Source organism: Nipponia nippon, unplaced genomic scaffold (assembly GCF_047370975.1).
Source record: "Nipponia nippon isolate SJK-2023a ecotype South Korea unplaced genomic scaffold, ASM4737097v1 scaffold_3, whole genome shotgun sequence".
NCBI lineage: Eukaryota > Metazoa > Chordata > Aves > Pelecaniformes > Threskiornithidae > Nipponia > Nipponia nippon.
The window spans coordinates 7,982,501-8,009,819 of record NW_028262347.1 but is presented as its reverse complement, the minus strand read 5'-3'; the positions used below and the strand labels follow the sequence as shown (position 1 = coordinate 8,009,819).

General features: G+C 51.2%; 1 protein-coding gene and 1 long non-coding RNA gene across 5 annotated transcripts in view; one reads left to right on the top strand and one right to left on the bottom strand.

Moving 5' to 3' along the window:
- Positions 1-11,951: 11,951 nt before the first annotated feature.
- Positions 11,952-18,338, bottom strand: LOC148054495 (uncharacterized). The gene is made up of 3 exons (XR_015706721.1): positions 18,204-18,338; positions 14,219-14,520; positions 11,952-13,092 (listed from the first exon to the last, which is right to left on the bottom strand). It is a non-coding gene; the product is annotated as an uncharacterized LOC148054495 (long non-coding RNA).
- SEPHS1 (selenophosphate synthetase 1) overlaps positions 17,566-27,319 on the top strand; it is a 27,440-nt gene continuing 17,686 nt past the window's right edge. Inside the window, exons 1-4 of one of the 4 annotated variants that reach the window (XM_087766984.1) lie at positions 18,222-18,601; positions 19,704-19,815; positions 20,813-21,074; positions 24,281-24,384. In XM_087766984.1, the coding sequence (XP_087623110.1) occupies positions 20,882-21,074; positions 24,281-24,384 (297 nt within the window). In that variant the 5' untranslated portion in view covers positions 18,222-18,601; positions 19,704-19,815; positions 20,813-20,881. Of the gene's footprint in view, positions 17,654-18,221; positions 18,602-19,380; positions 19,532-19,703; positions 19,816-20,812; positions 21,075-24,280; positions 24,385-27,319 lie in introns of those variants that run through there. The other 3 variants (XM_087766983.1, XM_087766982.1, XM_087766985.1) reach the window with 3 other exon arrangements.

Here is a 27,319-nt window from a genome sequence, read left to right as displayed (position 1 = left end):
TAGCCTTAGAAAATATTTCCTGCGAAAACATGTTCCTGGTAATCTTCCATCAATTACAAGGAGCCAGCGAAGTGAAAGAGCGGCTTGCCACACCTTTTCTGCTTTATATAAGGAGCGCTCGGGATAACCCGCTGTAAAAAGTCCAGCGGGAGTTCCCTTTGTGCTTCGGTGGCTGCGCGGATCGACTGGAGGCCAGCGCGGCGCCGCGCATCCGCGTGGGATGGCGTGTGTCGGTGCGGTCCCTCTCCGCTGGGGAGCATTGCAAGAGCGGCTACGTCACAGATCGCAGAAGGGTTTGGGTTGGAAGGGACCTTGAAAGTTCATCTCGTCCGACCCCCTGCCATGGGCAGGGACACCTTCCCCTAGACCAGGTTGCTCAAAGCCCCGTCCAACCTGGCCTTGAACACTGCCAGGGATGGGGCACCCACAAATTCTCTGGGCAACCTGTGCCAGTGCCTCACCACCCTCAGCTTAAAAATCTTAGTGCTTGTGTCCAATCTAAACCTACCCTCTCAGTTTAAAACTGTTCCCCCTTGTCTTGTCACTACAGGCCATGGTAAAAACTCTCCCCGTCTTTCTTACAAGCCCCCTTTAAGTACTGAAAGGCCGCAATGAGGTCTCCCCGCAGCCTCCTCTTCCCCAGGCTGAACAACCCCAGCTCTCTCAGCCTTTCCTCACAGCAGAGGTGCTCCATCCCTCCGATCATTTCTGTGGCCTCCTCTGGCCCCGCTCCAACAGCTCCATGTCCTTCCCGTGCTGAGGACCCCAGAGCTGGACGCAGGGCTCCAGGTGGGGTCTCACCAGAGCAGAGCAGAGGGGCAGGATCCCCTCCCTCGCCCTGCTGGCCACGCTGCTGGGGATGCAGCCCAGGGTACGGTTGGCTTTCTGGGCTGCGAGAGCACATTGCCGGCTCGTGGCCAGCTTTCCATCCCCCAGCACCCCCAAGTTCTTCTCGGCAGGGCTGCTCTCAATCCCTTCATCCCCCAGCCTGTACTGATATCGGGGATTGCCCCGACCCAGGTGCAGGACCTTGCACTTGGCCTTGTTGAACCTCATGAGGTTCACACGGGCCCACTCCTTCAGCCTGCCATGGTCAGCAGCAATTGCCAGCGCCCTCCACATGCCCACAAATTGGCTTCAGATCTGAATGCAACTCATCACTGACACAATTAGGGATCTTCCAGCTTGATGGAACAAATCCATCCTTCACTAAACAACATTTTCACTCATCTGCTCTGCACTGCAAGTCATCCCCGAAAGTGTGGCTCTGTTTGGCTTGGTTTTGTTAAACAGGGGGCAGGTTAATACGCCATTATTTGTGATGTTAAGTTGCATGCTCATCTTTAAGATACAATTAGGAGTAAGAAATGTTGCTGTGCACCGGGATCTGCAAGGCACTAAACCTAACCAGCGCTGCAAAGCCACCAGCAAGTACTGCTGCAAGGCTGCAGTTTCGCCTGCTTCGGGATGGAGCGAGCGCCGTTGCAGCCCCCGCGCATGGGCTCCAGCCGAGCTCCAGCATCCTCACCAGGCCGTTCGGCCGGCGCGTCCCTCTGTCCCGTGTACAGGACACTGGAGATTAATCCTTTGGGTGAAAAAAATCCTTCTGAAGCTTAAGACGAAAAAGGATATCCTCCTGGTAACATGAAAGGAAACTGGAGCCTGGGCTTTATAAAAAATGCATTAATTGCGAGACAAGAAGAAAGTAATCTCAAGTGCCTGTGACCCGTTGGTTTAGAAAGGGCTGGCTGGGTATTTTGGGGGAAACACGCACTGTGACGTCGGACGGTCTAGGGATGGGTGGTCCTGATGTGGCCACCCCTCCTGGAGAGAAACCTTCTCCCCCAAAACCCTGCCCTCTGCGGAGGTCGTGATGCCTCGCTGGGAAGCGCGTCTCTTCTTCGCTGGGGAAGGGAGGGGGCACAGCCCGAGGAAAAACCCACGGGGCCACGTCCTCCTAGAGAGACAGATGTAGCCAGGATTTTTGCAAGACTTTTCAAAAATAACCCCCTTGTGCATGTTCTCCCCCAAATTGAAAGTCACAAAATGCCTCGTAGGCGGTGCCGAGACATCCCTTCTCCCTCCACTGGCTCTCCCGCTGCTCAAGCATCCCCACAGCTGGGCTGGGGCGAGCGCCTTCACCCCTTCCCCGCCACGCTGTCATCACGGAGAGGCGCGAAAGGGGTTTGTACGAGTAGGTCGGGTATGATTTCTCATCCACCGAACGCTAATAAAAGCCACTGATGTGAAACTATAACATTAGGTGTATAAATAATTTAGCTCCAGTGGGTAAACATCAATTCTGGGCCTTAAAAAAATGAAATAATTCCATCAGCTTTTTCCCCTCCCCTCCATGCATATGTTGTTAGTGTGACTGCTAACAGGGGCAGAAAATAGCTAATACTTGGGGAATTTGGAAATCGGGGAGGCACACCCCTTGTGTTTCTGCGCTGGCTCCTTCCTCCACCCAGATCCTCCGAGGTACAGAGGAATCAGGATGAGCGAGGCAACTAATTAGGAACGAAGACGTAATTCTGACTTGTAATTGCAAGTAATCGTTGACCAGAGGGATGGTGCTAAGAGGAGAAGAGGCTGCGTTTCACAACCCACGTTTTCCCCTTCGCTCCTCTTGCTCCCTCGGGCAGATGCAGGCACCGCGTTCGCCCCATGAAGCGGCCATCTGACCTTTCCAGCCCCTGCCTTCAGATGAGCTGTTTTTCCCCAAAATTGCTCTCACGGAGTGTCCAAGCCCGCCTCGAGCTGACCTTGTGGTCCTCCAGCCCTGGAAGACCTCACTGCAGCAGAGCAAGGAAGACAACTCCCAAATAGCAATAGCATCCCTCAGAGAGCAAATTCAGCCATCGAGAGTGGCTGCAAGGGGCAAACGAGGCCCCATGCACAGAAACGTTGGGCCAAGGCCAAGAAGGAGCTGCTTTGGCTCACCCTTGCCCTGGGACACCCTTTGGAAGGAGCTTTGTCAAGGGTTATGAATGGGTGTGGTGGGTAGGACGCCATTAGCTGGACCCTGGGCCCAAAAGTTGCCAAACTAGTCCAGAATCTTTCCTGAAGGTCTGGGGAGATGAATGATCCACTGATGATTGCTTTCCTCTGCAGCTCATCCCAGGGTAACTTTGCCTTAAAGCATTCGCACTGCCTTGGTTGCCCCCAAAGCTACCACCCAGCATGGGGTGAAGACTTTCATCTACCTCTGCCCAGCAAGAGCCATCACAGGTCGGAGGGCCGTGGTGGCCCGTGGCCCCTACTGGAGCCTGGCTGTGGGCCCAACTTGGGGTGGCAACCACCACCATGGCCAGGGATGTCCCCTGGTCGTGTCCGTCACCGGCGCCCCTGGGAGAAATGTCATGTTCAGGTCTTGCCTGGACAGGTCAGGGTGGATGGAAAAGGCCAACCCATGTAGCTCTGCCATCCACTGATGCTCAAGTGGCCTCGAGGACCTTCCCTGCCCCAGGATGGTTCAGCAAACCGTCACATGGACAGCATGTGCACATTGGGAGGTGGTTCCGCACTCTGGCAAGTGAAATCAGTCCAGGAGACTTCCAAAAAACATCCCACCCCACGGCATCCCTGCTCCGCTCTCGCCCTGTGCCTGGCACTGCCATGGAGGCACCAGGCGAAAGCGAGTGTGGGCTGGAGGGGGACATTTGCGTGTTGGGACGCTGTGAGGCCATGCCAACCTCCTGACGAGTCGCCGTGAAGGTACCACAGAGGGATCTGGACTGGAACCAGCATGTGGCTATTGCCGTTACCGCGGCTTAGAGAAAGCAAAGATTAATGTAATCATTTAATCCCTAGAGATTTCAGGATTCACTGACTGTATCTCATGTCTCCATTCACTGCGGCACAGGGGACGTGTGCGAACTGCTCTGCTGTTAGCTGGACCTCTGCTCCCATCAGATTCCTCTTTCCCTGAGCTCCTGCACATGCACTCAGACCCCAACTCTCCCCGCTGCATCCGACCCGCTTTTCGGCTGGTGAGGATGGGGATACCATCCACCCTTGGTTTTCTTGAGTATTTTTTTCTGGTGATGGCTTGGGCCCCAAAGCCCGCAGACCTCCACCTCCCTGCAGCGCGTGTTGCCCTGCCTGATACTGGCAGCACCAGCAGGGTATCCGCTTCCTACCTCTCCGTCCACCCTGCCCTTGAGGGGCTGATGCCATGGGGAGAGCCAAGGGCCAGACTGGGCTGGATGCCCTGGGAGGAGCAGGGTTTGCCTCAGGATTAGAAACGCCCTTTGCTTGCATAAAACTTACCTGGACACCCAGGTGCTGCTGGTCCCCATGGAGGGGAGCCAGGACACGGCAGTGAATGTGCTGCATCCTATGGAGATGGAGTTCTGGGTGCTGCTGCAAGACCTCCTCCTTTTCCTGGCTCCTCTGCCCATAAGGGCGTCACCTTCCCAGCTTCACCACCTGGCGAGCATAAAGTGTGCCAAACCCCAGTGCATTAACAGGGATTCTGCATTTAACATTTATTACAGCAGTGAGCTCCCATGTGGTTCCTTCACTGCCCTTCTCTGAGCGTGATGGATCATCCTCCATCTCTCATTTAATGTCCCCTTGGGGAAGCCTTAGATCAGCAGAGCCTCCTGCCTCGGCCACAGATCCCGGCCACAGACCCACATGCAGGCTCCCGGCACCCATCCCCGTGGGGTGGCATCCCTGGAGTCTCCACCCAGCCCCGTGGCCAGGCCCAGGCAGTGAGGACCTCCTCCTTCCCCAGGCTGTCTCGCCTCTCCCTTGGTTTTTATTTCCATCTCCTGCTCTGCGGTGACGTTCTCCCTTGCCCCGTCCCTCCCCACAGCAGAGGGGACACCCCCTCAGGATGGCAGGGAAAAGCACAGGCTGAAGCTGTACCCGCAGGTGTGATGGACAGCCCCAGGCTGCCAGGGTTTTTGTGCAAGCTACCATTCACCTTAATGAATAGAGGTGGATGCTTTCTCCAGGATAAAACCTCTTACAGCTGGGGATTGCTTTCAGAGAGCTTCTGGTAACTCCACTTGCTGCTGTGCAGGTGGGAAGCCCAGGTTCACGGCCAAGGTTTATGCCCTTCCTGCTCTGAGTCAAACCATTGCCCTTCTTCTCGCGCCAGGCAGAAAATCAAACAAGCTCAACTGGGGGAACATGAGGGCTCGAGCCAGGGAGGGATTTCACTTCAAGGAGGACGTCACAGAAGTCCCAGCCTGCGGCTTTGCTGCTCAGCAGTGCTGGGTTAGCTCCAGCCCTGGGGGAGATGGAGCTGCTTGGGGAGGAGAGAGACCTGCAGATCTGCTGCCTCATCCACTTCAGGGGCACCTACCTCTCTCCTGCACGCCCAATGCTGGGCTCTGCATTACCATTCGCAACCTTCCACGTGGTGGGCACATCTATTTCGCGAACAGAAAGGCCATCAGCTTCACTAGCACAGCCAGAGCCAGGGCATGGAATCACAGAAAGGTTTGGGTTGGAAGGGACCTTTAAAGGTCATCTAGTCCAAACCCCTGCCATGGGCAGGGACACCTTCCACTAGATCAGCTTGCTCAAAGCCCCGTCTAACCTGACCTTGAACGTTTCCAGTGATGGGGCATCCACAGCTTCTCTGGGCAACCTGTGCCAGTGCCTCACCATCCTCAGCTCAAAAAACTTCCTTCTGTCCAGTCTACACCCACCCTCTTTCAGTTCAAAACCATCGCCCCTTGTCCTGTCACTACAGGCTCTGGGAAAGAGTCTGTCTCTGTCTTTCTAAGCCCCCTTTAAGTATTGAAAAGCCGCAGTAAGGTCTTCCCAGAGCCCTCTCTTCTCCAGGCTGAACAACCCAGCCTGCATTGATACTGGAGATTGCCCTGACCCAGATGCCAGGACCTTGCACTTGCTCTTGTTGAACTTCATGAGATTCACACAAGCCCACTCCTCAAGGCTGCCAAGGTCCCTCTGGATGGCATCCCTTCCCTCCAGCAAATCAGCTGCACCGCTCAGCTTGGCGTCATCGGCAAACTTGGTGAGGGTGCACCAGAAACCACTGTCTATGTTATTGATGAAGATATTAAATAGTATTGGTCCCAGTATGAAGCCTTGAGGGACACCACTCATTACTGGTTTCCACTTGGACATTGAGAAATCGACTGCAACTCTTTGGATGTGGCCATCCAGCCAATTCCTTATCCATCTGCCACCCATCAAACCCATTTCTCTCCAACCTAGAGGCAGGAGTGTTGTGGGGGACCGTGTGAAAGGCCTTACCAAAGTCATGAGCCCCATCACTGCAGTTTGTAGGTCACACAGGATCTAACACTGCTTGAAGAGTAATCAGGTAGCAGTCTGTCTGTCTTACCCAGTGTCTTAGCCCCGTCGCAGAGTCAGAGATGCTCCTTTCTGCTGCAACCCCCTCCGTGTTGTGTCCAGGGGTGCTGTGGGGCTGAGACCTCGTCTCCTGACCCCACAAATCAGGTGTCAGCAGATGCATGCAGGATGTTGGCAAACCAACGTACCTGGCTGACAGCCGCCCATGAGGCTCAGACCCAGGAAAACCCAACCTTTGCACCCACAGCCAGGACGCAGAGGCGGTGGGTACCCCACTCCATCTCCGGGTGTGCAAGCTACCCATGTTCCACACTGCAACTTTGGCTTGAAGAGCCATGAAACTGGGAGGCAGGACACTGCCGGGCCGACCTTGGGCAACTTTCGCATCTTCTCCGTCCTCCTCCGTCCCGGTCTCCGGGTGGGAAGGTGAACCCACCCACCCCGCACACAAACTACTTTGCTTTCGCCCCAGGCGAACCCCTCTGCAAGTGTGAAGGTTAATGCACCGGCAGCGGGTGCCCTTCCAGAGAGGGTTTGCTGGCGAACCCCAGATCCCTTCCTCCAGAAACAAATTGCTCTTCAACTATTGCCATCTTGTGGCGTCTGTGACCCGTTACTTGTTCCTTTTATCTGCTAATGGTGTTGGTGAGAATCAGCAATGTACACAGGCAATTTTAAAATGAAATGTAAATGAATCAGAGATGCCTACGGAGGAGCCATTAGCATAAATCCAATCAAAGGGCTTTGTTTAACTTGTTAAGAATGACTAAATATTTAGTGAGTGTGGGTGGGCGAGGTGATTCTTGCTCACACTCGGGAAGTTTTAGAAGGAAAACGAACACTGATATCTTAAATGGCTGAACTTAAAAGCAATTTTCTATCCCGAACTCTGCCTCCTCGGTCTATAACTTGCTGGAATATCACTGCCTGTTCAAGGAGATCACCTCTAAAATATTATCTTTGCTTCTAATAGCAGTCGACTCGCTCAACAAGGATATTTGGACTCTATGTTGTGAGCATTGCAGGGGTCTCCTGGCAGCGGGGAGTCCCCTGGAGCAAACCCTGCCTGTCCCAGTCATGCCAATGGTCCCCCCGGGTGGGATGCTGGGGGTGCAAAGCAAGACGGCACCGCCAGCTGTGCAGGACCACCCTGACCTGCCTGTGTTATGCACCACCACGATCACCTTGGGCATGACAGGCTAGACAGAAGGAAGACATTGTTAATGATGGGGGCGGTGAAACACTGGAACGGGTTGCCAGAGAGGTGGTAGATGCCCCATCCTTGGAAACATTCAAGGCCAGGCTGGATGGGGCTCTGAGCAACCTGATCTGGTTGTAGATGTCCCTGCCCATTGCAGGGGGGATAGACTAGGTGACCTTTAAAGGTCCCTTCCAACCCAAAGCATTCTGTGATTCTATGATGATTCTATGCTTCTATGAGCAAGAGCCGTTCCAGTGCCTGTGGTCTTTGCCCAAACTGGGAATAGTGGGTTGGGTTCATCGCTCTGTCCCTGGTGCTATCTACTGGGTGTCAGGAGGTGCAGATGAGGCTGGTGTTGGTGGCAGTTGAAGTGGCACAAGCAGCCCTGCCAGCAGCCCCCTGCAGTTCTCTGCTCCGGTTCACCCACCCCGCATCCACCCCTCGCCCTCTGATGTTCACACCAGCTTTGGCAGAGCCACCTGGATTAAACCAACCAAAAAAAAAAAACAAAACATTTTTTTGGAGCCCACATCTATTCCCTGACCCGTTAGTTACACTGCAGACATATGGATAGTGATAAGAATATTAGTCATAGCAAGGTTTGGCTCTACAGCTTGGATTAAATCAAATAACTGAGTTAAAAACAACACTCAGACTTGGCTCTGCAGTGACTCCCTGGACTCCGCAGGCATCACTCGAGCAAGCAGCAGACAGGGCTTGGGGCAATGCTTTGCATTTGGGAAGAGCAGCTCTTCCCTGCTGGGTCGCTCTCCGGCACGGAGTTGCATCGGAGCGGGTGTTAATTGCGTTTCTGGAAATCAAAGTGGCCGCTGCTGGGGTTGATCGCTGGTTGTTGCTTTGCTGCTTTCCCCCAAGCGCTGCCCATCTGCGCCCGGCGCCCGCCGGTACGTGGGCTTTGCTTTCCCATCCGCACAGGGACGTCTCTCCCCAGGGACCCCCAAGCTGCCCCGAGCATTCACCCCTTTCCAGGGGCTTATCCCGCTGCCCAAGCGTGAGGACCTGCAAAGGTGCATGCTGCCGTGGGGAGTTTACTTAATGCCAATCCTGGGCACAAATCCTGGGAAAACACACTCAGAATTGGCTGCAGTGGGGTGGGGGGGTGGGGTGGGCAGTGGGATGCAGAGGATGGGAAAGAAATGGAGAAATGGGAAGGTTTAGCAGTGTCATCATTGTTCTCCCTGTGTGTTTTGGTGGGGTTTTTTTTCTTTTAAACGCTGGAAAAAAGCCCTTTAGAGGAATGTGGACCACCACATTACAGTGCTTCCCATCACCACCGGGCATTCCTGGTGAGTGCAGGGCTGCGTTTGGGGGTGCAGAGGCTGTGGGGAGCCCTGACGCCCTCCTCCATCCACCCCCATGTCCCAGCACGGTGGGACGTCCAGCCCAGCCGGAGGGGTCTCGCCTCCTGGCAGCTCCCGGGGAAACAGCCTCTGCCCCTCTCGCAGCGCGTAAATCGGGGGCTTCCCAGGAGTTTCTCGGGGGAGCTGCTGCCCGCGGGCTCGGCTCAGCAAACCTCGCTTCCCCAGCTAGCTGGGCTGCACGCAAGAGAGACGTTTAGGTTCCTCCTCTGCTGTGAGATTGTTACGGCAACACGCTCACATTCGGCCTCTCGAGGAGAGCAAACCACCGAACCCCTGCTTAGGGGGTTGGGTTTGGTATTTTTGTTTTTCCAAAGGGGAAAATACACCATTGCACAGCGGTGATCCCTGCGGAGACAAGCGGCTGCATGGAGCACACGTGGCCTCTTGCAGGGCACCTCGCCTGCAGCCCTGAGAGCGCTTTGCTGACGTTACACCTGTTTCCCAACGGAGGAGTTGGGTGTATAAACCCCTTTTCCCATTTGCTCAAGTTTTAGGTGCCTGGTTGGCACAATCCCAGGGTGGGATTCGGCTCTGCTTCGGCAGCCAACAAGTCAGGTGTGTTTAATGGATCCTAATTAGATGTTCATCTAATGGATGCTGCTGGTGCAGAAGAAGGAGCAGAGGCAGGGACGGAGCACATCCAACTACCCTCAATTCAGCACCAACAGGTGCCTGGCACCTCAAAAAACGAAGCACCCAAAGCAAGATGGAGTCCAAGCTGAGGCTGTTCAGCCCGTCAGTGGCGGAGGAGCACATCCCACCTTCGTCTTGATGGGACTTGGGCAAACTCCTCTGGATGAAGCCCCAGCCCCTCTGCATCAGTCCTGCTGGGAGGTCTGAAGGGTTTTTTAAGCTGAAAGAGGGTAGATTTAGATTGGACAGAAAGAAGAAGTTTTTTATGATGAGGGTGGTGGGACACTGGCACAGGTTGCCCGGAGAAGCTATGGATGCCCCATCATTGGAAGTGTTCAAGGTCAGGTGGGACAGGGCTCTGAGCACCGTGCTCTAGTGCAAGATGTCCCCGCCCATGGCAGGGGGGTTGGATGAGATGAACTTTAAAGGTCCCTTCCAACCCAAACCAGTCTGTGATTCTATGATTATGTGGTTTAAACACCACATTTGCCTTCTGCTGTGCTCCAGCAGCAGGGCGGCATTTCCCCAAGGGTCCACCTAAACCCCCACCCATCAGTACCAACCCCCTCAGCTACTGGATAGGGCTGGCAGCGGTGGGAGGCAGAAAAATCCTGGGTGGAGAGTAAGTAAGAAGACTCCTTGCTAAAGAAATTATCTGAAGCAGGTGGTTCCAGCTCAGAGGAACTCAATTTATATTCCCAAACGATGTGCCGGGAGCTGCTCACAGCTCCATCAACAAGCACGACGCAGGCGAGGCAGATGTTTTGGCGAGTGCCAGCAGCTGGAATAGGACGGCTGGCTCAGCTCGGCTGCACCCATCGCTCCAACGGTAATTCGGGAAGTCAGTGTTCGAGGCTCATCCCAAGGGAGCCCGTATCGGGTGGCTGCAGGATCGCACAGCCCTTTCTGAAACAAAGCGGGGTAGTGGCGCGTGAAGCCGGGTGGGAGACGAGGCTCCTGGATTATTTATAGGCTCAAGCCTTGGGAAGGATCTCGGCGCAGAAAAGCACGGGGTGTACGGGCTGTGCACGGGGCCGAAGCAGCTCCGTGGTGCTGATAACGGGGTCGTGCCGGTGCCATCCACGTCGCAGGAGCGGCTCTCCCCAGGGCACGTCCCTGCCAACGCTTTTTTGGGCGGGGGAATGGCAAATTTTTGGGGATGCCCAGGCTCAGCGTGGTGGGACGTGGCTTGGGGAACCGAAGCCCTACGAAGGGCGAAGGACACAAGGAGCGTGCTGTGCAAGGCACGAGGCTGGCCCACTGAAGCAGACGCCGTCGGCACGGGTGAAATTTTGGAGCCGGAGCGGGAAGGAGGTGGCTCATGTGCAGGCTGGGCAGCGGCGCTGCAGGGAGCGTGGCAGAGGCTGCTGCATCGCCCAGCCCCACGCGCTTGTTTTATTTTCCATGTGGTGACCAAATGGCCAGACACAAAGAAAGAGCGGCTCTGCAGCATCTGCTGCCCAGCCTGGCAGAAGTAGGGGGGTCGATGAAACGTTCCCCCGGTGTGACACAGCGAGGATGTCAACCAGCCTGAGAGAGCAAAGGCAGGGGTGGGAATACCGAATCTAATGCAATTTTGGAGAGATGCGGGTAAGGCCAAGGGGGATTCAGCAGAAGCCACCCCTAACGCTGCAAGCGGCTCTTGCAAGAGGCAGTGGGAGAGCAGACAGGCACGTCTCGGCCACAAAGTGCCACCTTCCCAAATCACCCGCGAGGCTTCCCGGAGCCAGGCATGCTTCCATCTGAGTTGCAACTCAGCCTGCCTGCCCCCGGGACAGACCTCACCACCCCGTTCCTACCAGCCATGCAGATGCCTGAGCAAATAAATAGGTAGAAACTGGGAGGTGGACTTTGCCTTGGGGCTTTTGGGGTGGCCGAGTGCAGAGACAAGGTATGAAACGCTGCAAAAGGGACGAGGAAGAGATGGGCATTGCGAGGACGCCTCTTCGTAGGAAGGGTTAGGGCAGCTTTAAAGTGTGATGGCGTTCAACTGCTGGTGCAAAAGCAGCAGCGGCCCCTGGCCGGGCACGCAGCAAAAGGGTAACAAGCGCCAGGACCCCAGCAGCACTCATGTGCGCGCTGCCCTGCCCATCTCGCATCAGCAATTGTTGGACAACGGGGTCCCGGCGAGCCTAGTCGGACCCCATCGGCCGTTCGTAGGCAGCATCACCCTGTGTGACCGGTACGCGGTGTGGGGCCGGTGCTGGAGCAGCAGCCAGGACTGCAGAGCCCCGGTCGGGACCCCCGCCCGTGGGTGCTCCCTCCACGGCAGATGCTCACCTGGGTGCAGGGGGGCTCAGCCCAGCCTGAGCCCAGCAGGGCTGGGGAGAGCGCAGCCGGGCAAAGGGAGCACCAGGTACATACAGCCTGCGAAACCGCAGAGGAAACTGCACGTCCTTAAACAGCTGTAAAACACGATGGAAACATTTAATAAAAGCTGCCAGGCGGGGATCATTTATTTGGCTTTTGCCAAGGCTTTTGATCAAATCTCAGGTCAGAGACTCTTAAAGGCCCTTATCAAAGGTTAAAGGGGAAAAGTCCCCGTTTGGTGTCAGAAAACAAAGACAGGGAACATCTGCTCCTTGAAGCAAAAAGGAGCAAACACTGAGGCACAGCGGAGGCCACGGCTGGCATCATTATTATTTAATACTGCTGGTGTATTAATGTGACGCAGGAAGAAGAGAAAAATGAGAAAAGGAAAGCTGACAATAGCACAAACTTACTTTGCTTTGTCAAAACAGAGAGAGGTGGGGAAAAGCTAGGCTGCGAGATGTTTTACAGCAGGAGAAATTAAATTATCACACCAAAGTTAAAGTTTTCATATCAAAAGCATATGACCAGCCCCACATGCCAGTGGAAGCAGTTTCAGTGCATTAAACCCAGTGTTCAGCCCAAGCGGGGCTGAACCAGCTGGTCCCATTTTACCAGCCACTTCATTGTGAATTCTGCAACGAGAAAGAAAAAAAAATATAAAAAGAAAAAAATCACTTTTGCTGTCATTTCTTACCCTGGTTTTAATCAGCACTATTTTCTCATGCTCTTGTGATGCTGCAGTTTCTTGGTTACAAACATTGCAGGGGGAAGCTGCATTGTTTTATTTAAAAAAAAAGTTTCTGCTGACATTTAAGCAACAAAACAGGGAGAGTTCAAATGCTGATCACTTTGTAAACACCAAAGACGCAGAACCAAGTCAGAAGCCTACATGGATGAGAAATATTGCTTGGGTTTAACCTGGGTGTAGATGCAACAAAGCACTTCGGCCAAAGAAATCTGAGCTGCTAATAATCCATGCTCCGAGTCATCCAAGGAAAAAAGACTGAAGAAATGCAGGCCCTGCACCTGTAAAGGCTGAGGACATCGGTCCTGCCCTCGTGTCGGCACAGGAGGCAGCCGGCTCTGACGTGGCTGAGCGATCGGGCAGCACCCAGGGGCCGCAGCACCGAGGGCTCTGTCTTCTTTTCTTTTTCCTTTTTGCACTCCCTAAGGTGTGCAGAGCAGACCGTTCTCGTGGCGTTGGACCAAATCGCTCCAGATCACGGTATTTCTGCTGGAGATTTTGCACGCAGATGGCGAAAAAGCCTTTTGGGGGAAAAAAAAAAAGCTGTTTGATCATTTTTTAACTCTAGAAAACCATTATTTCTCTCTAGGAAAACGTTACACGAAGCAGGTGGTTCCAGCAGCGTGGGCTCTCCCCAGGGCTGCTGGATCCATCACTACTCCTTTAGGGTTTTGCTTACAATCCTGGACCCAAAGGACGTTCCCCTGGATGCACAGGATTCCCTTTCTGATCCCACACGTCTTCCAGCAGCTGTTTCAACCGTGGGGCCCCAGCAGAAGCATGGGGTACCTGTGGGCTGGGTGCAGGACCAGCTACCTGAAGCTGCAGCGGAGATGTGGCTCGCTGCTCCCTCTTGGCTCGCTTTGCTGGCAAAGCCGCTTTCCTGCCCGCTGCCTGCCCTCGCAAAGACTCCCCCAGCGCAGGCAGGAGGGACCGGTACACGTGTCCACTGGGACACGTGCGGATCCACCTGAGGATGCTCCGCCATCGCCCGTGCCAAGAAGCGCGCTTTTAATTAACCAGTGCAGTCAATTATGCACAGTGCCCACCTCTGTACCCTGGTCCTGTTTAGTGTCAGCTCCAGAAAGGGTCACACCCGTACCGGTACCAACGGGCTGCGTGGATACCTCTGCGTGTGTTTTCCTTCCTGGAGACCCTTCCCCACATCTCCGTCTTCAGCTGTGACCACCCCACCCCCAGAAACCACGGGAAGGGACAGGGGCACCCGCGAGGCAGGTCCCTCCCTCCCGCTCCTCCGCATAACACGGGGCAGCGTCACCAGACCTCACCACTTTGGCATGAATTTCCACGTATTCGGGTTTTCTTTCGGTCATGCTACCACCTGCAAATCTCAATTTATTGTTTTTTCCCCCCTGTATTAAAGAAATAAGTGTTTAGCCCTCCTGGATGTGGAAAAAAAAAGATGAAAATATAATTCAGTTCCCTCTCCCCTCCAAAAAAAAGTCAGAAAAGAAAAAACTGTAAGTCAGGGCTTAATTAATTAATTTTTTCTTTTATCTCATGGTTTTCCTTATGTTTCACGTTTTTTTAATTTTTTTAAATGAGGTGCTGGTGGTAGAGGCGATGGCTGAATGCTGGAGAAATGTTAGATCAGAGCATCTGACTACCACCTCTCAAGATATTTACGTTTTTTTTTTTTCCTTCCAGATTGAAATCATCTAAAAAGGAGCACGCAGACACGATACGAAGCCAATGCTCAGCAAATCAGCTGGGATCGATGGCAATCAGCAGATCCTGAGATCTTCCGCCCCCTCCGAGAGGAGGGAGAGGCACTGAAGAGGAGTTCAAATTCCAGGTCAGGACTGCGGGTGCCGTGTCCTCGACTCATCTCTACCGTCAAAACCACCCGTCAAACGCCCCACGGCTGCTCACGGAGAAACAACTTCTGTGTGTCGAGCTCGAAATGCTTTAGGAGGACAACACGGAGCCTGAAAATCAATTAATACAAGTCAAATATTAATAAAAAGCAATACAAATAATATTAGTGACTTCCTAAAGGTGCTCGGTGCCGGGAGCTCCCGTGCGCCTCTGGTCCTCTGCACCACAGTCCAGGGGCGCTACGTTCGCTCGGAGATAAAAACTGTAATTAAAATCAGGCAGGAAAAGCAACATTTTAATTTCTTCTCTTTCTGCTTGTTTTTATGCAGGATTTTTTCAAAGACGGTTGCACAAAAGCCAGTCTTTGAATTAACAGGCAATTACTTAATTAGGTACTTAATTGCAAATTACAAGAAGCGAAGTGCCTTTTTTATCTCTTTGGCAATGTAAAACCGGGCCCTATGCTACCCGTAACACCGAAATCTCCTCCTTTCTGGGGAAAACTTGTCTCGCATGTAAAGCAAGACAAGTTTTAAGTGAGAATCATTTGACTTTTGGCTTTAATTGGTTGGGAAAAGGGTCTTTAGAAGCACGCAAACTACTTTCAGGTAGAAAAATTAACTGAGAAGACGCTGGAAATTAGACTTGTTAAAGGTATGTCAGATTCCAGTGATTTATATATTAGATGCATAAGAAAAAATTGAATGCTTTGCAAAGCAGTGATGGAAAAGGGTTGACTTAGGCAAATACTCTTGGACAAGAAGGGATGTCCTGGCTGTACGGGTACTTATGCAGCTTTCTAGGGTTGTGCTGAACTCATCACCACCTGCTTCAAAACAAGATTTCATTTTTTTCTGAAACGTGCTCCAACCCAGATTTTGGCTAAAGAAGTCACCAGCTGACGCACCCAGCCAGGTTGTGGCACTCCTGCTGTGGTACCTGCAGCCCTCCATGGGCCACACACCGACGGAGACGCTTGGAGATGACACCTGAGGGCTCCTCCGGCTCCCCGGGGCCATGGTCTTGGCTCTGCATCCAGAAAAATTTAAGGTTGGCCAAATTTTGCCCATCGTCAAGTCCACCTGGCCTCCTTGGTTTCCTTCTTGCCCAGCTTTTGGGTGCAACATGGATCATAGTATCATAGAATCGTTTAGGTTGGAAAAGACCTTTAAGATTGAGTCCAACCGTTAACGTAGCGCTGCCAAGCCCACCACTAAACCATGTCCCTAAGCACCACGTCTACCCATCTTTTAAATACCTCTGGGGACGGAGACTCAACCACTTCCCTGGGCAGCCAGGACCCAATGTGACTTTTTGTCCAGCTTCTGGTCAAAATTCAGCACAGATGGAGGACCTGCTGTGAAGAACGCAGGGTCTCCTCAGCTCCGGCTCAACTTCCCACTGGAAATGCTCCCAATCCCAACATTTTTGTTACTCAAGAACAAGATCTCAGAGCAATGAATTTCACAGAGACTTGTGCTTTACAGAGGAAATGTTAAAATTTCATAGAATCACAGAAGGTTTTGGGTTGGAAGGGACCTTTAAAGGTCACCTAGTCTATCCCCCCTGCAATGGGCAGGGACATCTACAACCAGATCAGGTTGCTCAGAGCCCCATCCAGCCTGGCCTTGAATGTTTCCAAGGATGGGGCATCTACCACCTCTCTGGGCAACCCGTTCCAGTGTTTCACCACCCCCATCATTAAAAATGTCTTCCTTCTATCTAGTCTGAATCTATCCTCTTTTAGTTTAAACCCATTACCCCTTGTCCTGTCACAGCAGGCCTTGCTAAAAAGTCTGTCCCCATCTTTCTCTATGAAGGGTCTGGAGCACAAGTCTTATGAGGAGCGGCTGAGGGAGCTGGGGGTGCTCAGCCTGGAGAAGAGGAGGCTGAGGGGAGACCTTATTGCTCTCTACAACTCCCTGAAAGGAGGCTGTAGCGAGGTGGGGGTCGGTCTCTTCTCCCAAGTAAGAAGCGATAGGACAAGAGGAAATGGCCTCAAGCTGCACCAGGGGAGGTTTAGGTTGGATATTAGGAAAAACGTCTTCACCAAAAGGGCAGTCAGGCATTGGAACAGGCTGCCCAGGGAAGTGGTTGAGTCCCCATCCCTGGAGGTATTTAAAAGAAGGGTAGGCGTGATGCTCGAGGACATGGTTTAGTGGTGGACTTGGCAGTGATAGGTTAATGGTTGGACTCGATGATCTTAAGGGTCTTTTCCAACCTTAACGATTCCATGATTCTTGTAGGCCCCCTTTAAGTACTGAAAGGCTGCAATAAGGTCTCCCCGCAGCCTTCTCCTCCCCAGGCTGAACAACCCCAGCTCTCTCAGCCTTTCCTCACAGCAGAGGTGCTCCATCCCTCCGATCATTTCTGTGGCCTCCTCTGGCCCCGCTCCAACAGCTCCATGTCCTTCCAGTGCTGAGGACCCCAGAGCTGGACGCAGGGCTCCAGGTGGGGTCTCACCAGAGCAGAGCAGAGGGGCAGGATCCCCTCCCTCGCCCTGCTGGCCACGCTGCTGGGGATGCAGCCCAGGGTACGGTTGGCTTTCTGGGCTGCGAGAGCACATTGCCGGCTCACGTCCAGCTTTTCATCCACCAGTACCCCCAAGTTCTTCTCCGTAGGGCTGCTCTTAAAAATTTGGGCAGCGGGGTTCCTCCGCTCCAGGAGCCACCACCACACACCGCACAAGGCACCCCGCCGGCCGGGGTGCACAAGGACTGGAGGAAACGAACCCCTCCGCCTGTCCTCGCCCTCCCCGCGCCGAGGTTGCTTTGGAACCCCGCTCCAAAACCCGCTCTGCCCCTGGGTGTTACTCCTCCTCCCGAGGAAGCCCGCAAGCCGGCTGCCTGTGCCCCCCGCCCGCGCCCAGCCTCACGCCCTGCGGCTCGCTGCAACCCCTGCAACCCTGCCAGCACCGCCGGGCTCTGCGTGCGGGTGTGCGGGCGTGCGTGACCGCCTTGCAACCTGCCCCTGCCGCCCACGCGTGCACGGCCACGAAAGGGGGGAGTGGGTTGCAACAAGTCGCGCTGCAACAGGTCGCGATAGGGGGGTGGGGAGAGGAGAGCGCTGCGCGCGCGCGGCCGCCGAGGGGGAGGGGGGGGGGGAGGTTTAACCCCGCCGTGCCCGGCGGCGGCGGCATTTCTATTCAGGCGGCGCTGAGGGAGCCCGGCGCGCCCGGTGCATTGTGGGACTGGGCTGGGAGTCCCGTTCGCGGGAGGAGGCGGAGGGCGAGGAGGCGAGCCGGTAAGAGGGAGACCTGAGGAGGGAGGGGGGCGGAGGAGGAGGAGGGGGGGGTGCAAGGCGGGGAGATTTAAAGGGGAATTCGCCTCCGCCGTTACGCCGGGTCGGGCGCGGGGGGCGGCGCGGCGCGGCGCTACCGGGGCGCGGGCTGCCCGCCGGGCCCCGCCGCCCTCCCTCAGCCCGGCCCCGGGGGAAGGGCGGGGGAAGTAGGGGGGGGTGGGGGTGCGCCGCGCCTCACCGCGCCGCCGCGGCCGCTTTAAAAAAATCCAGCGCCGGCAAAGGGCGGGTTAAATTTTTCGCCCGCCGACATTTTTTTTTTTCCCTTTTTTCCCTCCTTCCCCCCCCCCCCCCTTCCTTTCCCTCCCTCACGAAACGGCGGCGGCGGGGGGGCGGCGGCGGCGGCGCGCGCCCAACGTTCCACCGGCCGCCCCGCGCGCGCGCGCGCGCGCCCCGGGGCTGGCGGCTCGTGCCGCCGCCTGCAAAGCCCTGCCTCCGCCTGCAAAGCCCTGCCTCCGCCTGCAAGGGGTTAACCCCGCCCCGGCTGACATCTTACCTGCACGCACGTGCGCCCCGGACCCGCGGGGGGGGGGGGGGGGTCGGGTCCCCCCCCGGTGTCCAAGCCGCCCCCCGTGGGGTTTGTTCCCTCCGGAGCAAGGAGAAGGGGGCGGGGGGTTGCTGCCTGCAGGGCTCCTCGCTGCACGCAGCCAGCCGGGCTGCTCTTCCTCCCCCGCCGCCGCCGCCTCCTCCTCCTCCTCTCCGGCTGCACAAAGAGCAACCGTGGAGGCCCTGGCTCGCCTTTAAAGGCAGCGGCTGGAAATTTAAGGTGTCCCAGAGCCATGGCGCGGCGCGGCGCGGCTCGCCGCACGCCGTGGGTAGATGGCTGTCGCAGCTCCGCACCTTGTAGGTCTCGGGCGGTTGCGTTGCCGTTGATTGCTCTTGGGTTTGTTTTGGGTAGGTACCTGGCTCTAGTTCTTCCTCGCTCTCCCCTTTTGCTCCTCTGCTCTCTCCTCTCTGCTCTTTAGGGAGGCAAGGGTTAAGCTTTCGGTTTTAATGTTTATTATGCTGTTCTTTTAAAGTAAGAAACATCTGGGTTACGAGGTGTTTTCTTCTGCTGGGGAGGGACGCCTAAGGCTGGCGCTGCATGCTTGCACAGACGGCCAGCAGTCACAAGAAACTCGGTCTTGCGAGGAAGGTTGCTCCCATGGCGGTCTGCGAAATACATAGTTGCATGTAGCTGCATGGAGATCTTAATGAAAAAGTTACGGTGTTCGTGCACACAGTGGATGTTTTCCATTAAATGAAGTCGTCTTGGTTGTTTCAGTATTTGTTTTCAAACCGGGGAACGTAATTTACTGTGTCTTAGCAGTCCTCAAGGCTGCAAAAAGTTCCTGGTAGGCTGTGGCCTCTGAATCCTTTCCTATATAAGTAGGTAGGGGGTGCTAAGCATATTGCAGTTACTGGTTAGATGAAGGAAAATGTTTCCCTTGGGGGCCAAGCTGCTTTTTATAAATTTCTGGAATTAATTAGAATGAAGTGTTAAAAAAGAATGAAGGAAAAAAAAAAATCCCTCTCCTTGAAAAGCTTTTGTCTCCCATTTCTGTTGACAGGTTGTTTTCCAGACACTCTCTTTTTTTTTTTTTTTTTTTTGATTGCAAGTGCTTAGTGTCTCGCATTGGAAGACAACAGCTACGAACCGAATTCATTGCTCATCCAAGACACGTTCTTGTAACTAGAGTTTGGATTACTGCCCGAGCCTGGGCTTTGGAAGATTTGTTTTAAATAAGTGCCACGCCTCCCAGAGAAGGAGGGAAAGCGCTGTAAAGGGGAGCTGGGCTCCACATCAGAAGTTCTCAGGGAGCTAAAAACTTCGATTCCTACAAAGTATGTTCAGTAAATTAGCAGACTTAAAGGTTTATGGAGCGGATGTACTTGTTAATAAGGGCTGTATAGGGGAAATCAGTTGCACAGCCTGTAGATTTACTTCTTTCTTAAATTTAGCGCTGTCGAACTTGGCGAATACCAGTCACTTGCATTCATTTTTTTTGCTTTTCAGCTTAACCTCGTAACGGCGTGACCATCAGTATCAGATTTTGTCAGCGATGCTGCCGAACTCCGTCCTTGTTGTTAGGCAGGATCCTTGCTTTCTAAGAAACTACCGCAGACAGGTCATTTTTAGTAATTCCTGAAAACTTCTTCTCTGAGAAAGATGAATTGCATTTTATCACAGCCGTTCCTGTTTAGAAGTCACTGTCTCGGTTAGGCCTCTTATTAGTTTTGGAGTGTGGTGTATGTGAGTCAGAGTGGAAAAACGTTCTAAAATTAGACATGCATTGTTAAGAATTTTATTAAATGAGTTGCATCAGTGTCTTTTTACATTACCATTTTAATGGGCAATTCTCTGTGTTCTCAGTATCGTTAGTTGACTAAAAAAGGGCTCGAGAGGCAAGAAACTTTTCTTCTTAGCATTTTTGTGTCTGCAAACGTACTGAAGGGTAAACTGGCATGTTTGTAGGTAAACCAGTCTGCTTAAATACGGCCTCTTTGTTCTTCTGTTACCTGTGCTAACAGAACACCCGGCTTGCGTTTTCCCCCAAGGAGAACAGGTGTATTATGGAGTTTCGGCTTCTTACATCAGAACTGAAGCGGAGCCATTCTTTGAAAAGCATCTTATTTTTGAGATTAATATGTTAATGGCTAAAATTGCGACCCCGCGCTGAGCTGAGTACAAACAGATGTCTCTGCTGAGCGTGTTGCAGGATCAGGGCCCAGGTTGCCTTTTGGAAATCGGCCTCAGTGCTCTGGGAACTATTATTTCTTTCATTACCTCTGTGTTAAATGAGGTCGGTAAGTGTGTTAGATTCTTTTTTTTAATGAAAAACTTATGCAGCGTATCTGGAAAAGAAATTCATTCTCTGATTTGCCTGGCATAGTTATAGTTTTAAATGTTGGAAGGTAGGAAGAGGAGTCGTTCCTTTGTCGTCTTAGAGAAATGGGTTGTGTGAGATGTGCCTACCTGTCTTTAACAAGCAAAGGAAGATGTTGAGTGCTTTCTCTTTCTTTTTAACTTGCTCTATGTGGAAAACTTGTTGTCTTGCAGCTCCTAGGACTTTCTAACGTTCCCAGTTGTTTTTTTTTTTAATTTTTATTTCTTTTGTTAATTAGACTGATCAGCAGAGAAGCTGATACCGTTGCTCTGGGGTGGGAAAGGCCAGCAGTCTGTGCGAGAGAACCATGTCTGTTCGGGAGTCGTTTAACCCAGAAAGTTATGAACTGGACAAGAGCTTCCGTCTGACCCGATTCACTGAACTGAAAGGCACAGGCTGCAAAGTGCCTCAGGATGTCTTACAGAAACTGCTCGAATCCCTACAAGAAAACCACTTTCAGGAAGATGAACAGTTCCTGGGGGCAGTTATGCCCAGGTTGGGTAAGTAGTTGCTCATCTAGACACGTGCGATCCTCCTGTTTGGTCTGCTTAGTGATACGATCTCATTTGTGGTTTGTTTAATCAGTTTGAAAATTGTATGTTGTATAATGCATGCACAGCATCCATAAATCTGAAGAATGCCTCTCGCGTTGTCATTTGTTGGCATCTGGGATACAAGAATGTTATTTTAATTATTTAACATCCTGCAGTGCACTCAACTACAAAGAAAAACCCGTCAGGAATGGCTGTCGTGATAGGCACGTGCTTAGGAGTTAGTCTCCTCCTCCTTTTCCTAGTAGATGCTTTGCAAACTGAAGTCGTATCAGTTAATTTCTGGACTTCTATATTAATACATTGCCTTTAGAAATTTATGCAATGAATTTTATGCAATTAGGTGACTCGCAGGTGAAGTTCCCCTCTCCCTCCCCTCCCCTCTGTTCCTGGGTCAGAGAAAGTGAGCAAGAGAAAACTTTCTCGCTTCAGCTGAGGCTGGGAGCGGATTGTTTCACAGTTGTCATTTTCCCTTTCAGTCCTTTCACCGTTCCCCACTCTAACTTTTTTGCTCACCTGTAGAAGCTGCCTGGGAAAGGCTGTCTTTCCAAGACCTCTGTGTTCTTGCCAGCTTCACTTTCTCTTTGGTATTTGCACAATGATGCAAGCAGTAAGGGAAAACAACCTGCACGAGCCACCTACATGGGCAACAGGGCAAACGTAGGTATTTTGATACCAGCTACTCTACCTAATATTGATATAGATAAATGGATGTAGATAATGTGTTTAATGACATTTTTAATTCTGTTTGTCTATTTACTCAGCCCTGCATATTCAATCTCTACTTTGTAGTGCAGAATGAATTTTTTTCCTCAACTTAGGAATATCAATGTAGTATTTATTCTGAAGTTATTTAATTACCAATTTAGTGTCCAATAACTTACTTAAAACTATTTCAGCATTGCTAATTGTCTGTTATCAGGCTAACAGGTTGCAACCCATCATTCTGGTATAGATAGAATTCAGAGAGAGATTAGTAAGGAGCCCATGTTCTTGCTTAAACAATGGCAATCTGCGTATGAAATATTTAAGCAGCAATTTTGTGTGGAGCTGGGGTGGGACTGTAATTTAATATTCCCTAATGAAGGACACTTCCAGCGTCTTTTACCCCCAAATTGCTATTTATATGGGTTTTTTTCTAAATTAAATAAGTTAGTCACAACAGCATTTCAATTTGGCAAATTTCTAAAATCAGTAATAGTTTGTTTTAGATTTAATTATCTAGCTATTGGGTTTTTTTTCCTCTTACAAACTTACAGGCTCTAAACAGTAATGGAACTGCTAATAGATTTTTCTTCTCCAGCTATAGGAAAAGGTAAAAAAAGTAGACTAATGCCATCAATGTGTAGGTGTGGTATTAGGTAACAGGAAATCACTTAGTAATAGAAGGTGGAGAGTTCAGGTCTCTCAAAAATATGCTTTTGTGGTGAGTATCCCTTTAACAAATATGTCTTTGGATAAGTTTGGTGTTGTTTGCCTCTGATGCCTTGTGCTTAAAAGGGATAGACAGGTAACTTTACAGCCTGGGCATATGCACCATGCTTTCGAGATGCAGTCAAGAGGGAAGTTGCCAATAGCAGGCTCGACCTTGCTCCTTTTTAGTTCTGCAAGTGGCGTTACCCAGAGTAATCTTAAATATGGCTGTGAGTATATCCACGAGTAAGAAACTGCAAGTTTGATATTAATGCTCAGTGCTGTTATGGGCCTTGAAATCACTGTTTTCAGCAACCTCTCTGAGCAGATTCACTTATTTAGTCAGTCCTTTTCTGGTGGAACAGAAACGTAGCCTCAGAAGGACCGTCAAGGCCCCTTGGCTTGTCTGTCAAGCAGCACTTTCGCTGAAGCTGTGCAAAACCGCACAAGTGAAATCAGTCTTGCAGCATTACGGCATGAAGAGGTGAACTGAGGGCAAAACAGCTCCTATACGTGAGCCACTTCTCTGTAACCGCTTGTATGCGCTTCCTTGGAGACACTGGGCATCGTGCATAATAGCTTGGTAGCTTCTGCGGAGGATGAGTAACCCTAAATTACTGGTTATGAGCTTCTATCAGTATCCCATCTCTTCCGAGGCAAGATCTGCCTCCGTAGGCAGGAGAGGCAAGATCTCCTCCACTTAATATACCTACTGCCTGGCAGACCTTCTGCTCTGTGTCCTCAGTAGGACCTCAGATGACAGCAGCTCGCTCCATCCCCGTACAGGACACTGCCAAATACTGGCTTGTAGCACTTGCTAGGTAGTGCGTTTCATTAATACACGGGGAAAAGTTCCTGTGTGGCGTCTGCTTCCTGAAAACTGGTTGTTTGAAGACTCTTGCCCTGTGGAGGTATGCAAAGTAATTCTAGGTAGCTTGCTGCCAGCCCAGGAGGGACCTAAGCTACCTGCCGTTGCCACAAGGCACGAGGATATCGACAGGGAGCGCGGCTCAGCACATTGTGATTTGTCACCTGCCGCTTTTGTGCGGGCTCTTGCATTGCAGCAAATGCGCAGAGGCTTTAATATCGCTTACTCTGAAATACCCACCGTCATGGAAGAGGCTGCGCTTGGTGGTGTGGTTTTCCCAAAGGAGTTTCCCTCTCTGGCAGATCATCTTGCCGCCTTTCAGCCTCACGGAAGTCATGCGAGGTTAACACGGTTGCAGAAGCTCCAAGCGGGTGAATCATCTTTCACCAAGGGCCTAGGCTGTGACTTGTGGCGTTCTTCTTGTTCCTCCTGAAGTGAGGAAATGCCCTTTACGAGAGGCTATGTCCTTTTAAAACTGTTGATATGTTTTTGTTGAGATCGGAGTGACAGGAAAACCTTTTTGCTTTTGACAATGTCAATTTATGTAGTTCCTCTTAACTTTAAATGTACATACATACAAGCACAGATGTTCTTAATGCACTGTTATTATGCTGCAACAAAATGTAGAACATTGTAGTTTAGTTCTTGCTTTCAGCCATTTACACTTCTGTTCCAGTCAGGAGTTCTCATTCTTTGCTTGGTTTTCCTCTTATTTGTGCTATGTGCTTTCTCTAAGGAAGGAATTTGCCATGTCTGTTTAGGCAGTATTGTGAGTTGTATTTCACAAGATGTGGTTTATAAGTTCTCTTGTTAAGAGCAACAGGTAATTAAGGGCGGAGTTGCTCACCTCACTGATGGATTTCTGTCTTTGCAGGAATTGGGATGGACACTTGCGTTATTCCATTAAGACATGGAGGTTTGTCGTTGGTCCAGACGACAGATTATATTTATCCTATTGTGGATGATCCTTATATGATGGTAAGTTGGCTAAACTTAATTGTTAGCTATATTTCTCATTTGGTTTGTGCTTCTTGCTTACCAATTTGATGGCAATTTTGACCATTTCTTCTAGATGTGCAGTGCTAATTGTTTGATTAACTGCATTCAGAGTCTTTCCTAAATACACATGAAGAGGGAAAGGCATAGTTTCATCCTGTAATCTTTTCCATGTCAGCCAGGAATGCTGGAGTGCTGCTTTCTAAAGGTGAAAGTTGGGAGAACTGCCACCTTTAGTTCAAATTTCCCTCCATCTGTTGTTCTGTGGGATTTGGCTGAAAAGCCCAAAAGGGGGGGAAAAGAGCTGTCTGTGAAGCAGCAGAGAGTAAACTCCACTTACGAGCAGAACCGCGTTGCAATTGGCCTTTTTTGAGGTTCTGAAATAACCAAGTAACATGTTAGAACTGGAAATGTCTAAATGACAGTAGTTGGCAATAGCACCTGGCAACTTCAGAGTGCTTTGTCAACACCAGTTTTCCCATTGTACTACCTCTGCTTGCAGATGGATAAGTTGAAATAACTTGTTGGAAGTTGCGTGCGCTTTGACTTCGGTTCCTTCTGTGTCCGTATTTCATTTAGTCCGTCTCAGTAGGGATTCCTCTGTGGTGTTACGTGTGACGGTGATCAGTATTGACTTGAACAGAAGGTCATGGGGAAACAATGAACTTTAAAAAAGGACTTAGTAAAGCTGTAAGGAATTCTACAGGAGGTATTCATTAAATGAAAGTTAAGAAATGCTAGAATTCATGTTTCCTGTGATTTGAATGTGACTCCTTTGCTTTAAGGCATGCTTTTACTGCTGTTTATATGATTGCATGCTTTATTTGCTGGTTTTGGCTCATTGTTTGTTCTATGAGACCTGTCAGATAGGTTTTGGACATGCAGTTTGAGATTGGGACCAACTAATTTTTTATTTTTGGCATGCTTGGCCAGGTGTTGTGCACTTATGCAAGCCTAGCTCCTTTGATTTCTGTTCCAGAGGAGCTCCCTTTCTGCAAACTGAGCAGCCCAGATCTCAGGCTGGCCTCTGGAGTACAGAGTTATTGAGCTCCCCTGAGAAATTTGATTCAAGTGGTTTGCTTTAACATCATGTGGGAACTTGTCAGGAACCACAAAAAAAAATAAAATAAAAAAAAAAATCTGTGTTGTCGGAGAGCTGTGTTCAACTTCATCAGCTGAGAAACTCTTTTCTCACCTTGTAACAAAAACTTGTGAGGGACGGCGTGAGAAGGCTGTGGTGAAGGAGGAGGGTTGTTTTGTTTGGAGACAGAAAGGGTTTGAGATGCCGCAGAAGTGGATAGATGAGCCTGTGCCCAGATGAGGTTTAGGCCAGTGTGGTAGGAGTGGAATGTAAATTTGGCCTTAATCCAGCTTCATCGGTTGCATCATAGTTACTGTCTATACTGTGATCCACATGTGCCAGCAGCTGTAACTTTGGCGTTTTCTAACTCTCAAGGCCTTCGCTTTTCATTCTTGTCAACGTTAATTTTAATGCGGTGGCTTGCTACTTCGCAATTTGCTTACAGATGTGTATTTCTTCTTAAAAGCTAACTGAGAACAGGGGATCTGTCGCAAGCCTTCTTGATGATACCTGCAGTGATGACCCAGCAGGGTTGGAGCTGCTGGGTCCTCTACTCGCACCTCTCTCTTGGGGACTACGGTACCTGGGGGCAATATAGGTTGCCATTTTCTTGTGCGGACCAACATCAGTTGGAGGACAGTCAAATACAATTTGCCACGGGGTTTATGGACAGTTAAGAGCAGAGAAATGGTGAGACTTGGGAATTTTGTGCCGAGGCTGTATAAAGGAGTGTGCTTTGGGCTCCTCTGTTCAAGACAGACTGCTGCTGCCCTGTTTCTCCTGCTGTCTTTTTTCCGTGTTTTCAGTCTAGACTCCCCCTGACCCATGCCTGTCATTACCAGTCTCTGTTCTCGTTGTCACTTACACACAGTACACGCTCTGCTCCTTGCTCTTCTGCTCTGTCTCCTTACCTAGTCAATTCTAGCCTGTTTTTGGGTGGATGTTCCCTGATTTAGAGTCTCGTTGTTTCTCTGTGCACAGTGTCTACCCGCAGCTCCTTATCTGATCTCTCTTCCAAGTTGGGGTGAGAGGAAGCAAGGAGGGAAAGCGAAAAGTGCAAATGGACTCCAAGCTCGGTGCTGTCACAGAAGGGATCAGAAAACAGCTGGGGAGGCATAACTGCACGTGGACTCAGCTGAACTTCAGATTTTTGCTTCAGAAAACAGCTTTCGCTCTGTCACTGCCTATTTTAAAACGAAGTTCTGCAGTTATATGCAAAAAACCTCTTCCTTCTTTTCCCCTTTCCCCTCCTCTTTGGCTTTGTTCTTGAAAACACTCAATCCATGTTGCCCGAAGTATCCCTAGGATGTACGCCTGTAAAATCTATATCCAGCATAGGACTTTTCAACTTAAATGCTTTGATATTGGAAAAGTTACAAGCAATTGAAGATAGGTTTCATAATAAGTATCAAGCCACCGGTAATAGGACTGGTACTGGCCTCTGTTGTGGCACTGTGGAAACACCTTTTTGAATACAGGAGCAGGAAACTGGCTGGTCTGAGAGCGCACTTCATTCCTCCTCCACTCCAGGAGCCTTTTTTGTGCCCTTTTAAGATGAACCTTCACTCAAGACTGGGGACAGGGGTCTGATACTCCATCCTTTACCCTTATAAATAGTATTGCACATAGATACTTGTGTTTCAGGGGGACTAAGCAAGCAGTCAGGTAGCATGTGGGACCCAGCTAGGCTGACCCCTGTTTGTGAATCCTGTCCTGTTTATCAGTGTTCACAAGCCATGTGTTGCTCCTTTTGCTACTTCAGACTTGAGACTTGCACTCCCTGAATTTGTTTCCGTGGTGGTTTTGCCAGTTGGCAAAAGCGGTGTTAGACTGACC